A 21,432-nucleotide genomic window follows, 5' to 3' on the forward strand; every position below is an offset into this window, starting at 1 on the left:
AGCTCCCGGCTCTCGGACAAGTGCATGAAGACTACAACTATGGTCACGGTTGGGCAAGAATCTGTGTCGGATCTACCAGCCGCAGAAACTGAGCAGGGAAAGTCATGACCTTGGTTGACTTGAGGATTGAAGGGCTGCGTGTCAAAACTGAAGGAGTGACACTGTAGGCATACACAAAAACGAACTTCACGAGAGGGGACCTCGCGTAGTTAACGACGTAATTCGCAATGACCAAACTTTTTCTCGTATCGAGAGCCTGTCTTGGCGAAAACTAAAACCAGCACACGTGTGGTATCAGAACCCCCGATTTCCATTCTTTTTGACCAAGTCCGCCCGAGAACGCCCAGAGAAGATGTAATGCTATTTTCACACAAAAGTTGCCTTACTGCCCCTGCGCTGCAGACCTTCCAGCCTCGACCATACGACGCAGCTCGAACTCTCGTGTGAATTCGCGACTGAGGTGTGAAAAGTCCTGCATGAGACGTTTGATAACTTGGACTAGCGCCTCCTTGGGGGGGATCGAGCCGTCTGTTTGGACGCGGATAAAGAGCTCGGGCACGTTAGGATGAGAGACTGGCGGCAAGATTAGCATGGGTGCTCCCAAGACGGCGGTAGCAGGAGTAGAGGCTTACTCTTGTAGCCGGCCATGAGGACGTTCTTGTGCTGCTTGAGGTGCTCAGAGAGGAGGTTTCCGAGAGTGTGGTCTTCCTTCTTCAGGATGAAGTCGGAGGTGTTGGACATTCCTGAGGATTGTGAGCCCGAGTGAAGCAAAGGAAGCAGTGAATAGCCGCATACCGGAGAAGACCTTTTCCTCGATCTTCTTCTCGCCATCGGCAAGGAGGAAGAGCTCGAAACTGTCGCGTTGTTAGCTTTTCGTATCCTCTATCACATATAAAATGAGAGGCATAGTGAGATGAAGGGGCGGATTGATGGCCAGCTCAGTATCATTCGAGCTCAATGACAAGATGGTGGCCTAGCCTGGAGATGGTGGCCGTGGAACCGGGGCGGATGCTTGTAGGCATGTACGTCGGAAAAGAACAAGGTGAAAAGAGCGTTGCATCAGCCACATCAGAGAACGCGGGAAAGCCATCGAGGATGAGCACAGTAAGCTCATGAAGACATCGCAATGTGATAGTCCAGCAGCCCTCGGACCTCGATTCAACATTCAAAAGCCTATAACAACACCAAAACGATATAGAAAGACGTCGAACTCATCACTCACCGATCGGGGGCGTTCATCTTGGCGAGATGCTAATTTCAAAGACGGTAGTGCTGGATTTGGGCAGACAAGACTCGAGCCGAGGCGTGTGGCGGTCAGAAAAACTCGAAGTTGGAGGACCTCAACGAGCCTGTGGATTGAGTCAGATTCTGATTCGTGATGTGGGAATATTCGAATCCTACTCGAATTGTTCACAAGGATGATGTTCTTTGAAATCGACCTGGATGGATGAGATGCTGCTGGAAGGAAGTGATCACCTACGGTTGGCCGCGGCTGCTGCCGTCTTGAGCGACTGCCTCCCAGAAGCAAAAAGTGGACCGCTGATAATGACTGCGCCACAGGCAAATATGTGGCGGTGCGCCAGCTCGGATGAACAACCAAACATGAACCTTCCATTGTGAAGAGTTTAACGAAGCACCTAAATTTCAGACAATAGAAAACGTTTACTCGATTCTTAATTCTGCCAAGGCGTACAGATACATAACTATGAACATGGCGACGAGCCCTCTGATCTCGGAACAGTCTATTTACGGAGCCCATACTCAATACCAACCAACCAAATGCTGCCTAAGCTCTCCTAAACGAACCCGCTGGAAACCATGCAATGACTACCCAACGCTTTTGAGACAGCAGTTCATGATAACAAAATGCGGTAGCATATCCATCTTCTAACCGCCTGATCTCCACAACCCTCTCGTGGTCGATCTACCTTCTATCGCAGTATCCGGGATTGCCAGGGTCGGAATCGCCGTTGGCCCAGCTGTAAACGGTGATAGCGGTAGTATAAGCCATGGCCACGACACCGAAGATGCAGAGACAGATGTCGGAAATCTTCCACCATCTATTTCTAGCAACTGCCTTGTAGTGCAGCAAAGGCTGTACAGAGTTAGATTGGAGTCACCTTAACAATACCTGGGGTTAAAACTTACTGGGTAGATGTAAACAAGCGGGATACAAGCAAAGTTGCCAACAAGAGCAACAAACTTGTCCAAGTCATCCGCACCACCCCACGCAATGAAAGCGCACAGGAAGACAAAGAAGAAACGGTACAGGTTCTTCTGCCACTTGATGTACGGGTTGTACTTGCCGCTCTTGGTGAAAAGAGCGTTCTCGGTGATCTTGATGGCAGGGAACAGCTGCAGGGGGATGGACAGCATGATGGCAACAGAGTACAGGAATTGAACACTGTTGACGAGCTTGCTGTCCTGGGGCAAGTTCAGGAGAACGACCGTCTCCGTCTTGGATCCGTACGCGGCGTAGGAAATCGCACCCATACCGATGAAGAGAACAGAAATGATGATCATGACCGCGAACATGACGCGAGGGAACTTGCTGGGGTTCTTCATCGACTCCTGAATGGGGATGATAAGACCGATTCCTTCGAATGTGAAAATGGCGGTGCCGATGAATAAAGTCCAGTCGTTGCGGTTGAACATGATGATGTCCGCCAGTCCCTTCGTGCTCAGGGTGAAGATGTCGTAGTACAGAAGATAGGCCAGGCCAAGTAGGATGAATGCGTCCGCAATCAAGGCAGTGAAACTCAGCTTTTCGATGTCTCGAAGCAGCGAGAAGGGCAGGAACACGAGCACCTGCAGCAGGATCAACCACTTGACGCCGACGTTGGTCTTACAGTCAGAGACTGCCAAGAGGAAGGCTTGTAGATTTTCTGACGTGAAAACCATGTATGCGGCCACAAATCCAATCTGACTGATGACAATGGAAAAGAGGATGATACCCCTCATCCACTTGCCGTACAGAATGCCTCCCAAGTCACCGAAAGAACCTTCTACCTTGAGACGGGTAGTAACCAGCAGAACGAAACAGTAGTAGCTCAGCGCAGCGACACCTAGCAACACGAGGTTGCTGAAGTGCATGCCACCGTTCAGGTAGGCTCTTGGCAAGAAGAGCACACCAGTTCCCACGAAGGACTTCAGCAAGAGCAGCGCGGCGCTCATCGGGCTATTCTTGCCACTGCCTCCACGCTGCCTTCTTCTCCTCTTATGGCGCGACGGCGTCAGAAGCGCACTGTCTTCCATCGGTTCCCGATCGTCATCGCTGCCTTCGTCGCTGTCGTAGAGATCGTCTTCTCCGCCAGAGGAGAAATATTCGCCCGGCTTTAAAGCCTCGTCGTCTTCCTCAAGCTCCTCGCCAGCGAAGTGACCGTAGATAGTAAGAAACTCGAGGAAGCTCGAAGTGAGTAAACGAGGCTGAGCACCGCCGTTGCTGGGCTCGCCGCGCTCGCCGCCGTCTCGAATCGTGGAGGGACTTCTGGCCGCCCGGCGCAGATAGTTGCGGCGGAAACCACCCGGAACCTTGATAGCATTAATGTCAAGAATGTCCGTCTCGGGGTCTGGCCTGGAGACGCTAAAGCTCTTGCTGCGCTGCACCTTGCCTCGAGCTTCCGCATCTTCGGTCCACTTGTAAATGCCTCGCGTTACATCTCCGCCTTGCAGCTGCAAACTCGAGAATTCGTCCTCGTTCAGTCCAGTCTCGTTGTCATCCGCTGTCTGCTTGCCTTTGACGCCATCTCGCATGCTCGACTCCTCTGACGGGGCGTCCGAGGGTTGAACCAGGTGCCTCTTGACGACCTCGGGGTCTTCGTAGGCGCCAGTGGCGGCACCTCGCGAGCGGGAGTCGAACGAGCCGTAGTTCGTCATGGGAGTGCTTGATAGCTGGGCACCAGCAGCGGCAGGAGAGAGAGGTCTGGGAGGAGGAGTACCAGAACGTACTGGTGGTGTGCCGTGTCTTGGGGGAGAGGTTCCTAGAGAGTTGGAAAGCGCTGCAGCGAGAGCTGAGACGCCAGGACCTTGGACGCTCGAACCGGCAGCTCCAGCCAACGGGGTGAGGCTACCCGTGTCACCGTTCTCGCCTCCTCTGTTGACCTGGCCGGGGATGCGATTTGTTTGGGGAGTGCCATACTGAGCCGAAGGCACGGGCGACGCCAGACGAGCGGTGGCATCTGCTCGAGGAAGAGAAGCGCCGTACTGGCGGGACGGTGAGTCGGCCCTTGGGATGGAGAAAGGGTCTCTCGAAGGAGACGCCATTTTGCTGTTTGATGAGGCCGTTCGGGGGTTATCGAGTGCTGGTATTGGCTATATCGGTGGCACCCAAGCAAGGCCGTCGCAGACTCGGATCTGGGTCAACACACACAAAGTTAGCAACAAGGCGTCATGGGAGAGCAAAGTTGAGACGGAGGGAAGGCAGATACAGAAGCTAGAGGAGGTCGAGGAGGTGGAGCAGTTGAAGTACGGGAAGGAGTTTACCTGGGCGCAGTTGTAAGACAGCTGACGAGATCAATTGAAGCGCACGGCTAGGAGGATGTGCGGTCGAAGCTGTTGCTGCTAGGTAGGAACCCGTGATAAGGACCTGCGGCTTCCCATGCGGGTCGGGTGACCTAATCTGGCAGGTCTGGAGGTTGTGGCTCACGCCTCGCAGTCGCGCCGATAGCGTCGGATACGGGGTCCCAGTGCTGTACCTTAACTTGCCAGGTGCCTTGGATAGCGGTGTCAGCGGCTCTGTCCCATGTAAGTGCCCTGTGCTGTGGGAGGTGCTGCGTTGTCTTGCCGAAACCCGGGGGCAAGCCAGGGGCTAGGTCTCTCTCGGGGTGTTTTTCCCACCGAGACGAGGGCACTGAACCTGTGCTATCCGCACCTGAGCAGGCACCCGGGTCGTATCGGTACGTCAATCTTGTCGCCTGGGATGGGACCTGCAACGCAACAGAGAGCACCAGCCACCAACACACATACCTTACCTGCCTCCATCCATCACTCAGGCGACGGACGGGTTTGGCTCCCATGATTCAGCATGTTGCTGACTGGGTTGGTATCCGTAGTCGTCGAGGACATGTGTCTTGTTTTGTGTGAAGTCGGACGGACATCCTCCGCCCCGTTCATGTCAAAGCCTTACGAAATCTTTTCATGGGAAAGGTGAGCTTCGTGGCGGACTGGCGTCTCTGATGCCTCGAGTCCTCGAACTTGGGCAAGCCGAGGACGGGACTGGGAAACCAGGGCTGCTCAGCTGCTAAAAACATCAGGTGCAGCTTTGCCAGGCGACCTTATCTGCTCTATCGGGACCGACTATCTTGCCTTGGCTTAGGTAATTGGCCAACTGAGTAAGCGAGACCCCATAATTGGCTCGCCGCCTTCATTGACTGAGCTGCACGAGCACCACCCAAAGTTCGCCTCACTCGCACCAGTGCTGCAGTGAGAAAGAAGAACAGAGTGGGGGTTCGTTCATTCCTGGCCCTGAGACCGGGCGCTGCTGAATGATGGTCGTGACCTTGAAGACAAGACTGTCGAGCCCCTCGACAACGGCCCAGCATCCCCAGCTTCGGCGGCTCTTTGCAATTGTGCGGCGGATGTAGCGGTACTTTGGGGTTTTGGCACCCCGTGCACCCTTCACCTCTGACATTGAAACCCCATCGAGTCAGGGAACTACCGCAGAAGCACACACGGCCACACTGAAAGCTGGTCAAACCCCATGCACACGCTGCCCTACCTTACCTACCCATGCAGACAAGCCACTACACTACGGATACACGCCGCCCATCTTGTGTGGTGACAGTGGTCCATCTCACTGAATTCTCCGGTTTGCCGCTGTCATGCGCGTGAGTCAACCGACAGGCCGCCATTGCTATTTTGGAGCACCAACCTGGCGGTCATGCTAGCATCAGATGGAATGTCGAGCCAGATGCCGGACGACGGAGGCTAACACGAACGACGGCCGCGGAGACTAGCAAGGCACGGAGGTAGACGCGCGGTTTGCGGGAACGACAGGACGGCATGGCATGGCATGGGCGGGCGGTGGTTTATTTGACGGAACGCTGGTGCTGCGGAAAGAGGCACAGCATCTTCGGACAAACCGGCGGAAACTCGCCTCACCACACCATCACCCAGCTCGCAACCCTGAAGCACTTTACCTGATATTGGACGGCCACAGCGAATTCGGACACCTCGCATCTCGATTCTGGTGTCAGTTCGTCCCTCAAGCGCCGCAAGCACGCTGTTCCCCCACCACCTCACCGCCGTAAAGCGATGCTTTTCCGGCCCGATCTGGACTCCGCTGCCAGATGACGTCGTTTGTCTCCCACTTTCGGGCTCATCTTCTGCGTGTTCTGCACCGGCTGCATGCCATTCGTCTTGGGAGTGTGTGTGGATCTCCAACAGTAGGGCGCGACAGGCTGGAGGGATTGGAGCACAATCGCAATTCCCAATCGGCACGCGGGGTATTGGAGAGGCTTGCATTGGATCGACCCAGATATCCCTTGCACGCAGAACGGTGAACCCTGAAAACGAGACGACAAGCAGTACGCGAGACATGCGCCGGGCCAGTTGGATGCCTGTGCGGCCCGCCGGTCTTTGCTAGGGAATTCTATTACTGGTCGCAATATTCAGACCGTCGCCAGCCATCGTTCAACCACACTGCACTTTGTGGACGCTCTGAGCGAGGACAGGACACTGGGCAGCAGCACAATGTTGTTGGCGTGACTTATGGGCGGGGACTTATAACTATAACAAGACCACATCCGCCTGCCTGCCGCGTGCTACTACTTTCGATCGAATCTCCGTCTTCATCGATCTCGCATTCATCGAAACGTCTTGCTCCCCAACCCCGTTTGGGCGTGGAGAAAGAGAAAGTGCGGAGGTGGCGTTCGCGTTCTCCTTTTCGAGCCCAGCTTCGGTTTATGTATCCCACCGACCAAACGCACTCACCTCTCCTTTTCAACCAGTATCCTCAGCCATGGGAGGTGACAGACGACCGAGCCTCTCCAGCATGGAGCAAGCCAGCAAGAGCCCCAAGCTGGGCGTAGTTTCCGGCGTCTACATCCCCGTCTGTCTCAACATTTTCAGCATCCTGATGTTTCTGAGATTTGGATGGATCCTTGGTCAAGTAGGGCTTTTGGGCATGCTTGGTTCGTCGGCACCAGCACGGGCGCCCTCATTTACATTAGCGCAGACTAACACCATCCGTAGGATTGCTGGTCACCGCCTATCTGGTGGACTTTCTGACAACACTGTCCCTCTCTGCGATAGCTTCAAATGGCGAGGTGAAGGGTGGAGGTGCCTACTACGTGATCTCGAGGTCTCTTGGTCCCGAGTTCGGCGGTTCCATTGGCGTGTTGTTCTATCTTGCCCAAGTCTTCAACACCGCCCTCAATGTCGTTGGTCTAATTGACTGCATCAAATTGAACGCGGGAGATTTGTTCCCCCAAGGTTTCTGGGCAACATACTTGCTCCAGACACTGGCACTTCTGCTGTGTGCTGCGCTTGGCCTGGCTGGAAGTGGCATTTTTGCCAAGGCCAGCAATGCACTTCTAGTCATTCTGTCTCTTGCCATCATAAGCATCCCGATATCTGCCATGTTCAAGGCTCCTTTCCGAGATGACGATCTGGGAGTTCGGTTCACTGGGTTCAGCCTCGAGACATTGGTGGACAATTTTGCCCCTCACACAAAGAGCGACTCCTATAATGGCCTCGAGACGTTTCGGGAGCTCTTTGCCATTCTGTTCCCAGCGACTTCCGGGATCTTTGCGGGAGCTTCAATGTCTGGAGATCTGCAAAATCCCAGCAAAGATATTCCCAAAGGAACACTTTGGGCAATGATGACTACGTTCATTGCGTACTTGGTCGTAGTTTTTTCCATGGCTGCCACCACGACGCATAACTCGTTTCTCAACAACACCAACATCATCTCCGTTACCAGCCTGTCGATGCCCTTGATTCTTGCAGGAGAGTGCGCCGTCACCTTCTTCTCCGCTGTCATGGGACTTGTAGGTGCGGCGAAGCTGATGCAGGCTTTGGCGAGGGATAAGCTGTTACCGGGTTTAATACCGTTTAGCCAAGGGACGAAGAAGGCCGATGAACCGGTCTACGCGATTCTCTTGACGTACGGTCTTGCTCAGGTTTCCATGCTCGCCAACCTCAACCAGATTGCGACTCTTATTTCTATGGGTTATCAGGTGAGTGCTACACCCCGCCTCTCACTGGTTCATAGCTAATGCACAGCAGATGACCTTTCTCGTCATGAATCTAGCTTGCTTCTTGCTCCGCATTGGATCAGCACCTAACTTCAGGCCCGCCTTCAAGTTCTTCAGCTGGCAGGCAGCGTTTGCTGGTACTATAATGTCTGCGGCAGCCATGTTCTTCATCGACCAGACTTACGCTGCCACTGCCATATGTCTTCTTGTTTTCCTCTTCTCGCTGATCCACTACCTCAGTCCACCGAAGAGATGGGGAGACGTATCGCAAAACCTGATTTATCACCAGGTCAGGAAGTATCTTCTACGCCTACGACCGGAGCATATCAAATTTTGGCGTCCGCAAATCATCCTGCTCATCAACAACCCCAGAAGTCAAACCAGGCTCATACAGTTCTGCAACTCTTTGAAGAAAGGGGGGTTGTATATCCTTGGTCACGTCATTGTCACAGATGACTTCAGCAGTGGCGTCCACGAAGCAAGACTACAGCAGGCAGCGTGGACGAAGTACATCTCGGAGTTCTCGCGGATCAAGGCGTTCGTACAGTTGACCATGTCTCCGACGCTCAATTGGGGCATCCGAAACTTGATCTTGTCAGCCGGGCTAGGAGGCATGCGTCCTAACATTGCAGTCATGGGTTTCTACAACATGGATGAACTCAGAAGCTCCCGTCCGTCGGTAGCAGTGCCGAAAGCTCCGAGCTCGACCGTCGAGGATACACGACCAAGACCACGACCCGCAGAGAGGCCAGTACGAAGGAGACGTGGGGATACCTCGGCGCGACTATTAGAGGGTCATCTTCCGACGGACGTGATCAAAACCGAATCCATGCTGAGTGTTACCAGCTATATGACAATGCTGGAAGACCTTGCCTTGAGATATAAGCTCAATGTCGCTATCGGAAAGGGTTTCGAAAGGCTAGAGACACCGCGCAAGGACAAGGGCAATACGAAGAGATATCTTGATCTCTGGCCTATTCAAATGTCCGCAGAGGTTGTGTCGGACGGAAAAAGCGTTTTGACCACCAACTTTGATACATGTACGACAATTGCCCATATCTCTGGTAAATAGGCTAACACGTCGCAGACACCTTGATCCTTCAACTCGGCTATATCCTTCACAGCGTGCCTACTTGGAACAAAGTGTATGATGTCCGCATCATGGTATTTGTCGAATATGAGAGCGAAGTGGAAGAAGAGAGAGCACGAGTCAAGGCTCTCCTGGAGAAGCTGAGAATCGAGGCTGAGGTCAAGGTATTCTGGTTGGCATCTGGTCAGCTGAACACCTACGAACTCATCATCAATGGCCAATCTAGCGACCTTGAGTCTCAGATTCTAGTTCACGACGTCCTCAGGGATGAGGAATGGTGGGACGATTTGCAGAGGCTGCGAGGACGTGCCCCGAATTTCGACTCGACCGACGAACTAACATCTTTCGCGAATATCATCGAGTCGACAGCAGGGCGTCCTGGCGTGTTCAATCCGCATATTCCACTAGAGGACATCGAAAGTGGGCGTCGGCCTAGTATGGTACATTTCGGCGAAATACCGAAAAGACCTACGGTAGCGAAGCTTTCCCGGCTTGGCGTCAGCGTTGGAATTCACACGTCTCACCTGGGAGATGAGGTCTTTGAGAATGATTCCAACTCGGACGGCGAGCTCAGCGAACAGGAACAGCAGCCCTCTTGCTTGGACTCTGACTCTGAGTTCGAACGTGGAGGGAGCGAGTACAGTGAGGATGAGGCAGATGATACGGAGACGCCAACAAGACCCTTACTGCTTGGCAAGGGGCGTGGACGAAGCCAGAGCGATGACCTCCTCACCACTCCATCCAAACATAGGCGAGGTAACAGCAAGTCCAGCAAAAGTGCCGTACCAAGCTCAACCTATGGCACCATGGTTGCACAAGCTCGAGTCGAAGGTCAATCAGGTCCAAGCCACACGGCCGGTGACAACGTGTCGGCCCCTCCAACTCCGCTTGAACGACCCGGTTTGGATCGCAACGTGACTGCTCGATCGCTGGGTGGATTCCGGGTGTCAAGCGGCAATCCGTACCCTGAATTGCCGCCGGTGAGCGTTTCTGGTACGGCAACCCCGGCCAGACCAACACTGTCCAGGCAATCCTCCGCCGTGCGATTCTCGAGCCGACCGGTGCCCGAGACGCGAGTGGATGTTGAGGGCACGTCCGGGCCAACGATTATGTTTGCGGACACAACGGAAGAAGAGACGCCGCGAGCGGAAAGGCCCGCATTTTCGAGGCAATCCTCCACGGGTCGGTTCTCCAGCCGCCCTGTGCCTGAAATGAGGGTGACGACGGCTGAAGAGTTTGATCCTCCTACTGCGTTTGCGGAACCGAGATCTCGCAAAGATTCCGCCGCATCCTCCGAGCATGGAGACGCCCATATGAACATGGCGGAGCTCGTGGAGCGCTACAGGTTAGACTCCAGGCTAGAAGGCGAAGGCGACGGCTCGCCGTACTCCACACAAGGCATTGCGCTTTCGTTCAATGACCTGCCATCCCGAGCACAGCATGTCATCCTCAACGAGCTTATGCGGCAGAACAGCAGGGATACAGCTGTGTTACTCTCGACGCTACCCGTGCCCACCGAGGGAACCTGCCAGGATGAGGTCGCGAGCGTGCAGTACCTCTCGGATGTCGAGGTCCTGTGCCACGAGCTCCCTCCGGTCCTCCTGGTCCTGAGTAATAATATGACTGTTACAGTTGGGCTATAGTAATGACGGTGGGGAAGATTGTCTCACATCCTGCGAGGGATAACATCGATAAGATCAGACTACACGCGGGGGCCGGTTCATAGTTTGGCGTTATTTTTTGGATTGTCGGGTTAGGCCTGGGATCATCATCCGGACAAAGGAATGGGATGGTAAACTCTGCTGGAGTCGCCACATTCCTAGATGTCTTTGGCTGAAATGAGAAGCCATTCGGCCATGCATTCTTTGTCTGCAGCACTCGACGGAACCATGATGGCTTTTTCTCTCCAGACTTTACAAAGAAGTTGCCCTCGACGGTGCATACGCAGCTGAACTTTCACTTTCCTGGTCCTCTCTTTCCCTGCAGCCCTGCGAGAAGGCCTTTGATGCCATGGACTTTAAACACGCGGCCCCGCCGTCGGCGCTGACTTCCACGTCTTGGACAATCCCGCAAACAGTCAACATGAAGGACCACGCAAGGCACGAAAGAAAATCGAACTGGACGGCGCAGCTGTCGCCGTACTTGAAAAACCTCAAAATCAAGAGCTTCATGCAGTCACCAAAATCACCGAAGTCTCCAAAATCCCCAGACAGCTCAACGTCACCACGCTCTCCCAGGAGGCAAGACAGCATGGATGAATCTTCATTCCAGATCATCCATACACCGGACCGGCCAGAGAGGCCTGTTTCCAGGACAGCGATTCCAAATGATGAGCAGTGCATGCAGTTTCTCATGTCATTGCAGAGGCAGGAGGAGCACAAGAGAGGCGGGGTCAAGCATGGCCTCAAGATGTGGCCATACCCGGATGAAGTGGAGGAGACCAGGCGTCTACGGAGTGTGAGGGTAGAGAGCGTGCACCTTGAGGAGGCAAGACTTGCCAGGACGAATTCGTCTGGTCCGGCAAAAGTGGTTGAGGTTGGGAGGAGCTCTACGAAGTCCACAACAGCGACAAGGCGGTCGGGACACTTGCCTTCGCCCAGTGTGAGCGATGGCGAAGAGGCCGATGTACATGAAGTCGAAGAGGATGAGGATGTCGAGCCAGAGCCGAAGACGACCGTCCGCATGGTACCGCTATCTCCTCCACCTACCCTTTCCAGGAGTCAATCTCGCCTGGGTCAGTACACTCCACGAGCACAAACCTCTCGATGGTCCGACGACAGCGAGTCCCTCTTCTCCTCCAGAGACGTTGACTCGCCCTGCCCTGTACGGGGAACCTTTCGCTCATCCGCAGAGGTGTCGTCTCCAACAATGGTCGACGACGACTCAGCCGGCCCCTCTAGCCCGTCGTCTCCACCGCTCTTGACCCCGGTGAAGGACCGTCCCGCAACTCCGTTCACAGATCCCCGGCTGCGGTCTGTGTCTGACCCGACCACCCCCCCGCCGTCGGATCACATTGTCCATCAGATGAGCCCGGAGTCCTTGCCCCGGAAATACTCCTGGCGGTCGTCCAAGGAGACAATCCTCAACACGGGGGCGCCAGTGTCGAGGTTTCAATCCTGGCTGCCGGAGCCGCGGCCGAAGAGTTCAATGAGAGAAGTCGAGTCAGCTCAGGAGCAGAAGCCGGAGATTGAGATCTACGGTGACTGGGCCGATTACTACTTTGAAGACGGAAACTTTTGGGACGAGGTCGACTCTGATGTTGACGGCAATGGTGACGAAGAAGCCGACGACGAGGAAAAACATCATAGCGGTGATGAGGGCCCTGGAGATGACGAAGCCGAAGAAGCCGAGGAACAGGTAGATGGTGAAGGAGAAGATGATGAAGAGGAGGAAGAGGAAGATGAACAAAAGACAAACCACCTTGAGGTCGACGACGAGAAGGTCTACCCAAGGTACGAGAGCTTCATCAAGGACTATAAGAACAACGTTATGAATATCACGGTCACGGAGGTATGATTTGTTTGCTGGGCTTGGGTTCATGGTGTCTGACTGCTTTTTCTGCTTGTTCTTTTTTTCGGAGTTCGCGGTGGGATGATATCCCATCGACTTTCCTTATCAGGTTCTGAGACCTTGTAACAACACTGTACACCATCCATTGTCTTTTAGATTGCGATTACCCATCTTGCTTCCTCGTCGCTGGAATACAATACTACCACCGTTCTCAACCATCACAAGCTCCCATAATTGCAATGAGTGAGTGGGCTCATTGCCCAATAGCGCACTACCCCTCGGCGATGCCTTTGTCTGGCCGAGAACGCGACGATGCCGCCAAGTCCGAACTCTTGAGATCCTCCGAGGCACATCATCGGTAAGTTCATCCTACGACTGCCACATGAAACAACCCATCACTTTAGAGTTGGACGTATCATGACATCCGAATGACTCCCATCTCATCCGACGCAGGCGTGTAAGTCAGTTGGTGTGGTGTCTCAGGTGGCCCAAGCTCCAATGAAGCACTGCGCTGCTGCGACAGCGACAGCTCCTCCAGCGGGGGAAAAATTAAAAGCTTCCCACCTCAGCAACAATTGCTAGATGTTCCCACCACCACTTCGTCCTCCCCCAAACAAAACAGACTTTTCATCCCATTCACCAAGGCCGACGTCAGCTTACTACGTACAAGCCACAAGTGACACCATGATCTACATGACTCACGCCAGAGTCTAACCTACCAAAACCACCACCACCGCCGCCGGCCGTCCAATGCCTCGTCTCCCGCCCTCACTCATACGTCAGGCGGGCGCCATATCCCCGCACCTCAGGACCTTGCTGCCGGCGTGCCGCGATATTGACTCGGCTGTCACGGAACTGCGGTGGATCAGGGAGCACGTCCGCGAGACTTCAAATCCCCGCGTGCCTTCTGGGGATAGGCAACAGCATCAGAAAGAAGAAGTTGTCGGCCGTCGTCGCGTGGCGAGGTTGTGCGCGAAACGAGGACGCGGGGTGCCGCTGCAGTACGTCCTCGGCTCGCAGCCCTTTGGCAGGCTGGACATTCGGTGTCGGCCGGGGGTCCTCGTCCCCCGCGCCGAGACGGAGGCGTATGTCATGCACCTCGGGGCGATGATCCGCGGCGGGGAGCTGCCGTTGAACCAGAGCGGTGATGTGAGAGTCGTTGACTTTTGCACGGGGACGGGTTGCATTGCTCTGGGGCTGTATGATGCCCTCTCGAAAACAGAGAGAATGGTGGACGTAATTGGTATTGATGTCTCGGAGGTCGCTGTCAACCTCTCCAGGGAGAACCTGAAGCGCAACGTCGACAGGGGCGTGTTAGTGCCACCCGCAGACCGGAAGAGTATCGCCTTTAGGCGGGAGGATGTCTTTAACGACGCTGCGATGCGGACGATTCCACCCTGCGACGTCTTGGTCTCGAACCCGCCGTATATATCGAGCAGCGTGTGGACGTATGGGCGGGGACAGATGGGATATTCGGTGCGCAAATACGAACCCAAGCTGGCGCTCGTGCCGGGGGCGGGGTTGCCGGTGTACGATGACTGTAATCACGCCGATGTCTTTTATGCGAGGTTATTGGATGTCGCAGATTGGTTGAAGTCAAAGATTTTGCTGTTCGAAGTCGGCGATCTGGAGCAGGCTGTCCGGGTCGTGAGGCTCGTCCGGCGGAAAAATCATACTAGACTTGCAAAATGTGAGTTGTGGAGAGATTGGCCTGATTTATCGTCCGAAGAGGATGAGGCGCCCGAGTTGGAGATGGATGGGGAGGACATTTCAGTCAAAGGAAGTGGGAATGTACGATCTGTGTTTGTTCGTATTTAGATTATGATACCCAGACGTCACTGAGAGGCGTTTAGCAGCAGTTTGAATCGAAAGGAGATGCCATTTGTTGACGTTGAAGAACACAACTTTTATAAACGCTCGATTAGTCTTGTCACCATTCTCGTCATTAGAGGGGGCGCAGGCAATGCAGGCAAAATGAAAAACAGATCGACAGGCTTAATCCAATGCCAATAGAGCAAAAAGCAAAAGATTACTGCCCAGAGGCGGATTCGAACCGCCGTCAACACGGTATCGCTGAGTGATGGAGACCACAACGTATCATCCTAACCAACTAGACGATCTGGGCCAGTGTTGTTTGATGACTGCTGACGCCAAAGCGGGGTCTAGTAAGCGTAGCAAGCAGCGCCCCACACTTTAGTGCGTGTAAGTGAGCGACCCAGCGACCTTTCGGCCTCAATTCAGTTTCTCGCGGGGCCCTGCAATTCTGATGTTCCAAGGCTGCAATTATTCCCGCCTTCTGTAACCTTCTTCTCTAAGTTTACATCGCCTATAGCAAGGTTGGGCGGGTGCGATTGAGTTCAGGAACAGCGAGGGGCAAAAAGCCTGAATGAAGTCATTTCCCCATGGAATCAGGAACCACGATAGCGCATGTCTCGAGCGAATTGCACCGAGACAGGAGGGCTTGATCATCCCAGGACCCTTCGACCCTTGCATCTCCTGGGGGGCACACGTTTGAAGGGAGAAAGGGCCCTGTGACGGCATCTGGTGATCCTCACGCCACCTGGGCGCGGGTGCCTTCACGCGGGAGAAGAAATTCTGCTTTCGCGGTGGAATGCACGACCCAAACAATCGGATTTCCGCTGTGCACAGCATGATGGTTGACATCCCTTGCATGTACGCCACGTACCGTCTGGATCATGAAGGGTTCGCCGCGTGTGGGCTGGTGACGGGACGGTCAAGGGTTCAGGGGTCGTCTTGGCTTTTGGAATGTTTCGGTTGTTGATAAAGTTCCATTGACCGGCTTGCGCGGCACGGCTGGTTGGTGTTGATGGGCATCATGGGATTCTTTAAATTTCTGCGCGCGGATATGCTGATTTGGAGTTTATCCTGCATTGCCATGTTCTTGCATCCCCGACGCTCCTGGTCGATAGTCACCCAGGATCATGCCCATAAGTCTAAATCCTGACGGTGACTCGTACAATCCCGTGTTAAATACACCATTATCGGTAGTTTGTATTTTGTGATCATTGGAGTATGTCCAAAATGTGGTGATTGCAGTTGCTTCTATGCTGCGCAACGGACTGCCCGATTAGGCAGGCCTAAACTATCTGCCGGGGCCCCGGCATCGCAATCGGGGGATGCGGGGCTCTACCTTGCCTTCTTAGGTCCCTGGTGATAGTTTTGTCTTTCGATGAATTGGACGTGAAGACAAGTTGAAGGCCGTGGAAGATGGCATTGAAGCAACACGCCATCGAGCCGTCTACGCGGGCGCTCGCCAATCTTGAATCAGGGGCTTTTATCGATCTCGAAAATGAGGCGGGCAAACTCCCACAGTACGACCCCGAGATATGTCCTGACGGTCTTATCGACCTCTCCGGAGCTATTAACAGCCTCATGAATGACGTTTTGGAGGAGGAAATGACCAACTTTGAAAAGTCATATAGTCTCAGTGAAGGTATGCGATGAGATGTCTGAGTACGCAACAGAGTTGACTCGGTCTTAGCTATGAAATACGGAGACGTGATGGGACCGAAAGGTGAGAAGTGTTTCACTACATAGATTCAGGTCTAACATCTGCAGGCCTTTCGAAAGCCGTCAGTAGTTTCATGAACCGCCACTTCGACCCGGCTCGGGCTCTGAGCGCAGATGATATTATAGTGACGAACGGCGTCACTTCACTCATCGACATGATGGCGTTTGCCATGTGTAATCCAGGGGAGGGAATAATGGTCATGACTCCGACTTACATGATGTTTCCTCATGATGTCTGCGCCAGAACAGGCGTCAATCTCATCAACGTCGATCTCGACACCATCGAAGATCAGTTCGAGGTCAAGGACTCTGCAAAAGTTACGAAGGCTCTAGGCAAAGCATACTCTGCTGCCCAGAAGAGCCGCGTCACTCCCAAAGCTCTCCTTTTGTGCAACCCAAGCAACCCGTGCGGACGGACATATCCACGCGCCACCCTCATCGAAATCGCCAGATTTTGCGGCCAGCGGAAGATGCACCTGTTATCCGACGAGATTTACGCCTTGTCTACCTTCACTCCGTATGACCGGGCAGCTACACCCTTCACATCTGTGCTAAGCATCCCAGATGACCCCGAAAACGGGGTGTTTACGGAGAACATACACTGCATGTACGGCGCGAGCAAGGACTTTGGCTGCGGCGGGCTAAGACTCGGGTTTCTCGTCACCCGTAACGAACTCCTTTGGCGTTCTGTAAGACGGCTGGTGCTTTTCACGTGGGTGACGAGCTTTTCGGCCGCCTTTTTCATGAACTTTCTGCAGAATGAGGAGGCAGCCGACCGGTATGTGTCCGTCTATCGCGAAAGGCTCGGGAAGCAGTACGACTTCACTGCCAAACTCCTCGACAAGTACAGAATTCCGTTCTGGGAGGCCGATAGTGGGGTCTTCATCTTTGTTAAGTTGACGAAATGGCTCGACTATTTCGCAGGCGACGACCACAGTAGTCGAGAGATGAAGCTTTTTCGGCACCTGCTGCGTGAGGCTGACGTCTTTCTCAGCCCCGGAGAAGTGAGTTGTCCTGTTGCGTGAGATGAATGCCGCTGACCTGTATGAAGATGTCTATGTCACCAGTGCCAGGATGCTTCAGGCTCGTATACACAGGCAATCCAGAAGCTGTCTCGCTTGCCGTGTCTCGACTCGCAGAGGCACTGCAAGATCTTGAAACCACGTCAAAGTTGACGGATTCTGACCATCGTGGGAAAGGTTGTCAAAGAACTTCCGCCATCCACTACGAGGCATCGCGGCGCAAGTCAATCGTGCACTTCCTCCTCTGCGGGAAGTAACAGCAGAACCACCCACAAAGATGCCGGCTGATTATCCTAAGTCTATGCCACTTTATTTACTATCTACTCATAATGGATCGGGAACTTCGGTTTACTTTCATCAAGAACGACGTTAGGTATAAGGCACGAGGACAGTGTTAGACATAACGACGATGATAATCACTAAATCAGGGTGCCAATGCGCCTCAGGGGGAAATAGCCGCTCAAGCACAAGAAACATAGGCATTCTTACCAAAGCGTTGTTAGAAGAGGATCAACACGCACGCAGTTGTTATTCACAGAGGAAGATGAAGTAAAAAAGTAGAAAATTGACCAGCCTGGGGGTCGAACCCAGAATCTCCTGATTGCACGATGAAATCGTAGTCAGACGCCTTGCCATTGGGCCAACCGGCCATTGTTACAAATTTGGGTGCAAATTTAGCTTAGAGAGCTTGCGCAATGCGCCCGCCAAAATTTTCGCCGACTGAGGTTTCCTCTTGCACGAAGTTTCGCAGATATCAGACATTTGGATTTCCTTCTCTCACGTCACTCACTTCAATCTCTTGTTCATTAATTTCTCGCGTTGACTTTGGTGGGGGTGATGTAGAATCTCACAGAGTCAATCTCACGGTGTACATTTATGCACTAAAGCGAGGATCCAGAGGGTCACTCTATCTACCTCTTCAAACGAGCATGACCACTAACAACTTACATGAAAGGGCGCGCGTAAGAAAAAACTGCGAAAAGACTTTCATTTCTTCGAGTCATGAAAGATCGCTGGCCAGGAGTTATTTCCCCCTCGTAATGGGCGTATTGCCGACCGCTAAAGATGTCATTTCCTGACAGACCTGTCGCCCACTTGCTGGGCTCGAATGGTGAGTCGCGAACTCGGGACACGACTTTGAGATGCGAACCCCTTCGCACTCATATCTTTCAAGTCGCCAAGTTACTGACTCACAAAACCAAGGCCCCGTCCATGCTGTTACATACTCTTCGTCTCCCGGTACCTACATCCTCACCGGCTCCGCAGACCGCACCATCCGCCTGTACAACCCAGCAACCCAGGATGCCAACCCCCGCTACACCTCCAACCTCACCACCAGAACCACTCCTCGCGTGCCCGAGGGCCGCATGATCCAGAGCTATGCCTCACATGGCTACGAAGTACTTGACCTAGCCGTCGCGGCGGACAACGAGCGCTTCGCCTCCTGCGGCGGCGACCGCGCTGTCTTCCTGTGGGACGTCGCATCCGCCACGACCCTCCGCCGCTTCGGCGGCAACGTCCACGGCCACTCCTCGCGCATCAACTGCGTCGCGTTCGGCGGGGACGGGGACTCGCTTGTCATCTCGGCGGGCTTCGACACCAGCGTGCGGGTCTGGGACTGCAAATCCAACTCTGCGAAGCCGGTGCAGGTGATGGACGAGGCCAAGGACTCCGTCACGGCGCTTGTCGTCAGAGACGCAGAGATTGTCGCGGGCAGCGTTGATGGACGGGTTAGGAGCTACGACGTGAGGATGGGGAAGTGCATTACTGATACTATGGGGGCGAGTGTCACGAGTTTGAAGCTCACGCGCGATGGCAAGGCGATGCTGGTGGGCTCGCTCGATAGCAAGATCCGGCTGATGGATCGGGACAGCGGTAGCTGCTTGAAGACTTATGAGGATGCTGGATGGAAGAACGAAGAGCTGCGTGTGCAGAGTATCCTCGGAGGGAAGGAGAAGTATGTGATTGCTGGAGACGAGTTGACTGCCGGTACTGGGCCGGCAGGATTAAACGGGGAGGGCAAGATTTGGGCCTGGGACTTGTTGACCGGCAAGCTTGTCGCGACAGCAAAGGTCCCATGGCCCGAAGGCTATGAACCAAAGAAGAAAGTGCTTGGGAAGGACGGAAGGGAGAAGGAGAGGAGCAATGTCATTAGTTGCATGGCCTGGCGAGATGACGGATGGGGAGACCAGTTCTGTGTCGGCGGCACGTCTGGCGTCGCGACTGTTTTTGGCTCGTTATAAAGTTATAGATCATGGAAATGAGATGCTCTTTGTACAGGGCTTTTTATTTAGAAGCCCCAATTTCTAGCAAAATGTCTCAAAATCATGCAAGGTCATGTCCGTCATTGACCCCGTGGTACTCTACACACGTATGGATGTTCCGCAGACGCCCTACACCGTCAGTACCCAGATGCTCCCTAGCAAATCCCCAATTGTTGCCAACCAAAAAAGTACAGAACAGGAAGCATGCCCATACGAGGGCCAATTAGTCCATGCCGACGTACTTGAACCAGTTCGGACGGCAGTCGTCCTTGTGCAACCAAGCCTCGCCGTCGGTGAACCGCCCGGTGACGCAGCCCTTGCACTTGGGAGAGTTGGGGCAGTTAAAGAAGGGAATGTGCTGGTACCCAATGTCGCGGAACCTATTGCGGGTCAGTTGTGGTCGCTCGCATACATGTCGTTGCGTCACTTACCAGTGGATCTTGGACTTGTCCTCGAAGAGACCCAGGGCAATGCTGTGCACAGGAGCATCTCCCCATCGCTCGTAGAAGAAACCTCCGGCACGGTCCAGGTGGTTGAAATAGTCCTCGTAAGCCTGGCTGCGCCAAAAGTCGATGTCTGCAATCTCAAAGTTACTCCAGAAGTGGCAGGTTGAGTAGCCGTTAGCGTCGATGTTGTTTTCGGGACGACCAGCCTTGTCGGTAAGCCACGCCATGGCGTTGTTGTCGTGGATGTACTCGGGATGTTGCGCAAGGAACTTGACGGTCTCGGGCCACAACGTCGGGATGGACTTGGGGGCGTCGTACAAGTTGATGGTGAAACCATAGGTCTTGTTGTTGTCTTGCATGTAACGGAAGACATCGTAGTCAACGTCGCAGAAGAAGTGAACCTTGGGCTCAACACGCCAGTAGTACTTGGTGTGCTGCAGAGCGGGATGTCTGTAGAACATGCCACTGTTCCAGCGGCACATGGAGTGGTACGAGACCTTGTCGGCGTACTGAATGTCGTTCTCCTTGAGGATCTTGACAGACTCCTCGTAGAGATCCTTGTTGATCCACGACGGCATCTCCCAGTGTTCCTTGGGAATGAGCTCTGAGAAAAGCCGGTTAGAACGTGCACTGAACCATGGCGAACAGCAATAGCGTACCGTATCTACATTCGGCCTTGGTGGCCGCCTGAGTCCTCCTCTTGAACTCATCCGTGAAGGGGACCTCGTTGAAGAAGGTCCAGGGGTAGTTGAACTTGTGGTTCCAGGTCCTCTCGAGGTCAACCATGGATCCGATCATCTGGTCCAGCTCCTCGTTCCTGACCAACGCCAGCAGGGTGGCGTTGATGCGCGCAGAGTCCGCAATGCCTGGGGCATACTTGTCGGAGGCATACGTTAGTACACCCGAGGGTTCGCCGGTAGCTGTTTGATGTCACAATGGTTAGCGCCGCCAATGAGCAACCAAGGGCAGTAGAGGCAGCTCACGATCTAGGTTGGGGTCTCGCCCGTTATCGTAGCGCACAGGCTTCGTTATCGGCCTCTCGGGGCCAAAGATCTGATAGAGGAAGAAACACCAGAGCATCACGGCGGCTAGAGCCAGAGCTCGAACTGGCCGCGCGACCGCCATGTTGGGCGTAATGTGGAATGCAAAGTCGCAATCGAACTCGTGGACACAGGGTTTGAGGCTATGTCTGCCGCGTCTCTTGGTCGGTGGACCGTCGTCAGCAGAAGGTTCGCGCGATTGTCGAGGGCTAGTGGAAGAGCCGAGTCGTGTCGTCCGTTTTGGTGGGAAATTCTCGGTCGCGGCTCGTGCCGTCGTTTTGAGGGTCGTCGTTGGAGTTAAAGGGAGAAACGTTGATCGGTGTTGGCTAGGCCA

General features: G+C 54.1%; 7 protein-coding genes across 7 annotated transcripts; 4 read left to right on the top strand and 3 right to left on the bottom strand.

Moving 5' to 3' along the window:
• Nucleotides 1-382: 382 nt before the first annotated feature.
• On the bottom strand, nucleotides 383-1,239 carry Rpb11 (DNA-directed RNA polymerase II subunit RPB11; the record flags this gene model as incomplete). The annotated part of the gene is made up of 4 exons (XM_032034012.1): nucleotides 383-573; nucleotides 633-743; nucleotides 796-854; nucleotides 1,223-1,239. 4 exons carry the CDS (start codon nucleotides 1,237-1,239, stop codon nucleotides 383-385), a joined length of 378 nt encoding a protein of 125 aa, XP_031887104.1.
• A 75-nt stretch (nucleotides 1,240-1,314) lies between these two features.
• avt3-0 (Vacuolar amino acid transporter 3) lies at nucleotides 1,315-4,263 on the bottom strand (the record flags this gene model as incomplete). The annotated part of the gene is made up of 4 exons (XM_032034009.1): nucleotides 1,315-1,349; nucleotides 1,402-1,439; nucleotides 1,929-2,095; nucleotides 2,149-4,263. The coding sequence occupies 4 exons, from the start codon at nucleotides 4,261-4,263 to the stop codon at nucleotides 1,315-1,317; spliced, it is 2,355 nt and encodes a 784-aa protein (XP_031886977.1).
• Nucleotides 4,264-6,958: 2,695 nt separating this feature from the next.
• On the top strand, nucleotides 6,959-10,928 carry VHC1 (Vacuolar cation-chloride cotransporter 1; the record flags this gene model as incomplete). Its single annotated transcript, XM_032034007.1, has 4 exons — nucleotides 6,959-7,130; nucleotides 7,192-8,177; nucleotides 8,227-9,235; nucleotides 9,283-10,928. 4 exons carry the CDS (start codon nucleotides 6,959-6,961, stop codon nucleotides 10,926-10,928), a joined length of 3,813 nt encoding a protein of 1,270 aa, XP_031887126.1.
• A 439-nt stretch (nucleotides 10,929-11,367) lies between these two features.
• On the top strand, nucleotides 11,368-12,801 carry CGGC5_v003465 (uncharacterized protein; the record flags this gene model as incomplete). Its single annotated transcript, XM_032034006.1, has 1 exon — nucleotides 11,368-12,801. The coding sequence occupies one exon, from the start codon at nucleotides 11,368-11,370 to the stop codon at nucleotides 12,799-12,801; it is 1,434 nt and encodes a 477-aa protein (XP_031887127.1).
• A 3,222-nt stretch (nucleotides 12,802-16,023) lies between these two features.
• On the top strand, nucleotides 16,024-17,605 carry ACS2 (1-aminocyclopropane-1-carboxylate synthase 2; the record flags this gene model as incomplete). Its single annotated transcript, XM_066151128.1, has 3 exons — nucleotides 16,024-16,249; nucleotides 16,375-17,330; nucleotides 17,378-17,605. 3 exons carry the CDS (start codon nucleotides 16,024-16,026, stop codon nucleotides 17,603-17,605), a joined length of 1,410 nt encoding a protein of 469 aa, XP_066009375.1.
• An 808-nt stretch (nucleotides 17,606-18,413) lies between these two features.
• Nucleotides 18,414-19,591, top strand: WDR83 (WD repeat domain-containing protein 83; the record flags this gene model as incomplete). The annotated part of the gene is made up of 2 exons (XM_032034003.1): nucleotides 18,414-18,459; nucleotides 18,552-19,591. 2 exons carry the CDS (start codon nucleotides 18,414-18,416, stop codon nucleotides 19,589-19,591), a joined length of 1,086 nt encoding a protein of 361 aa, XP_031887123.1.
• Nucleotides 19,592-19,835: 244 nt separating this feature from the next.
• On the bottom strand, nucleotides 19,836-21,183 carry KTR4 (putative mannosyltransferase KTR4; the record flags this gene model as incomplete). The annotated part of the gene is made up of 4 exons (XM_032034002.1): nucleotides 19,836-19,992; nucleotides 20,044-20,662; nucleotides 20,718-20,978; nucleotides 21,042-21,183. The coding sequence occupies 4 exons, from the start codon at nucleotides 21,181-21,183 to the stop codon at nucleotides 19,836-19,838; spliced, it is 1,179 nt and encodes a 392-aa protein (XP_031887124.1).
• Between the last annotated feature and the right edge of the window lie 249 nt (nucleotides 21,184-21,432).

Source organism: Colletotrichum fructicola (genome assembly GCF_000319635.2).
Source record: "Colletotrichum fructicola Nara gc5 chromosome Unknown KSG_Nara_v1_contig02, whole genome shotgun sequence".
Classification (NCBI taxonomy): domain Eukaryota; kingdom Fungi; phylum Ascomycota; class Sordariomycetes; order Glomerellales; family Glomerellaceae; genus Colletotrichum; species Colletotrichum fructicola.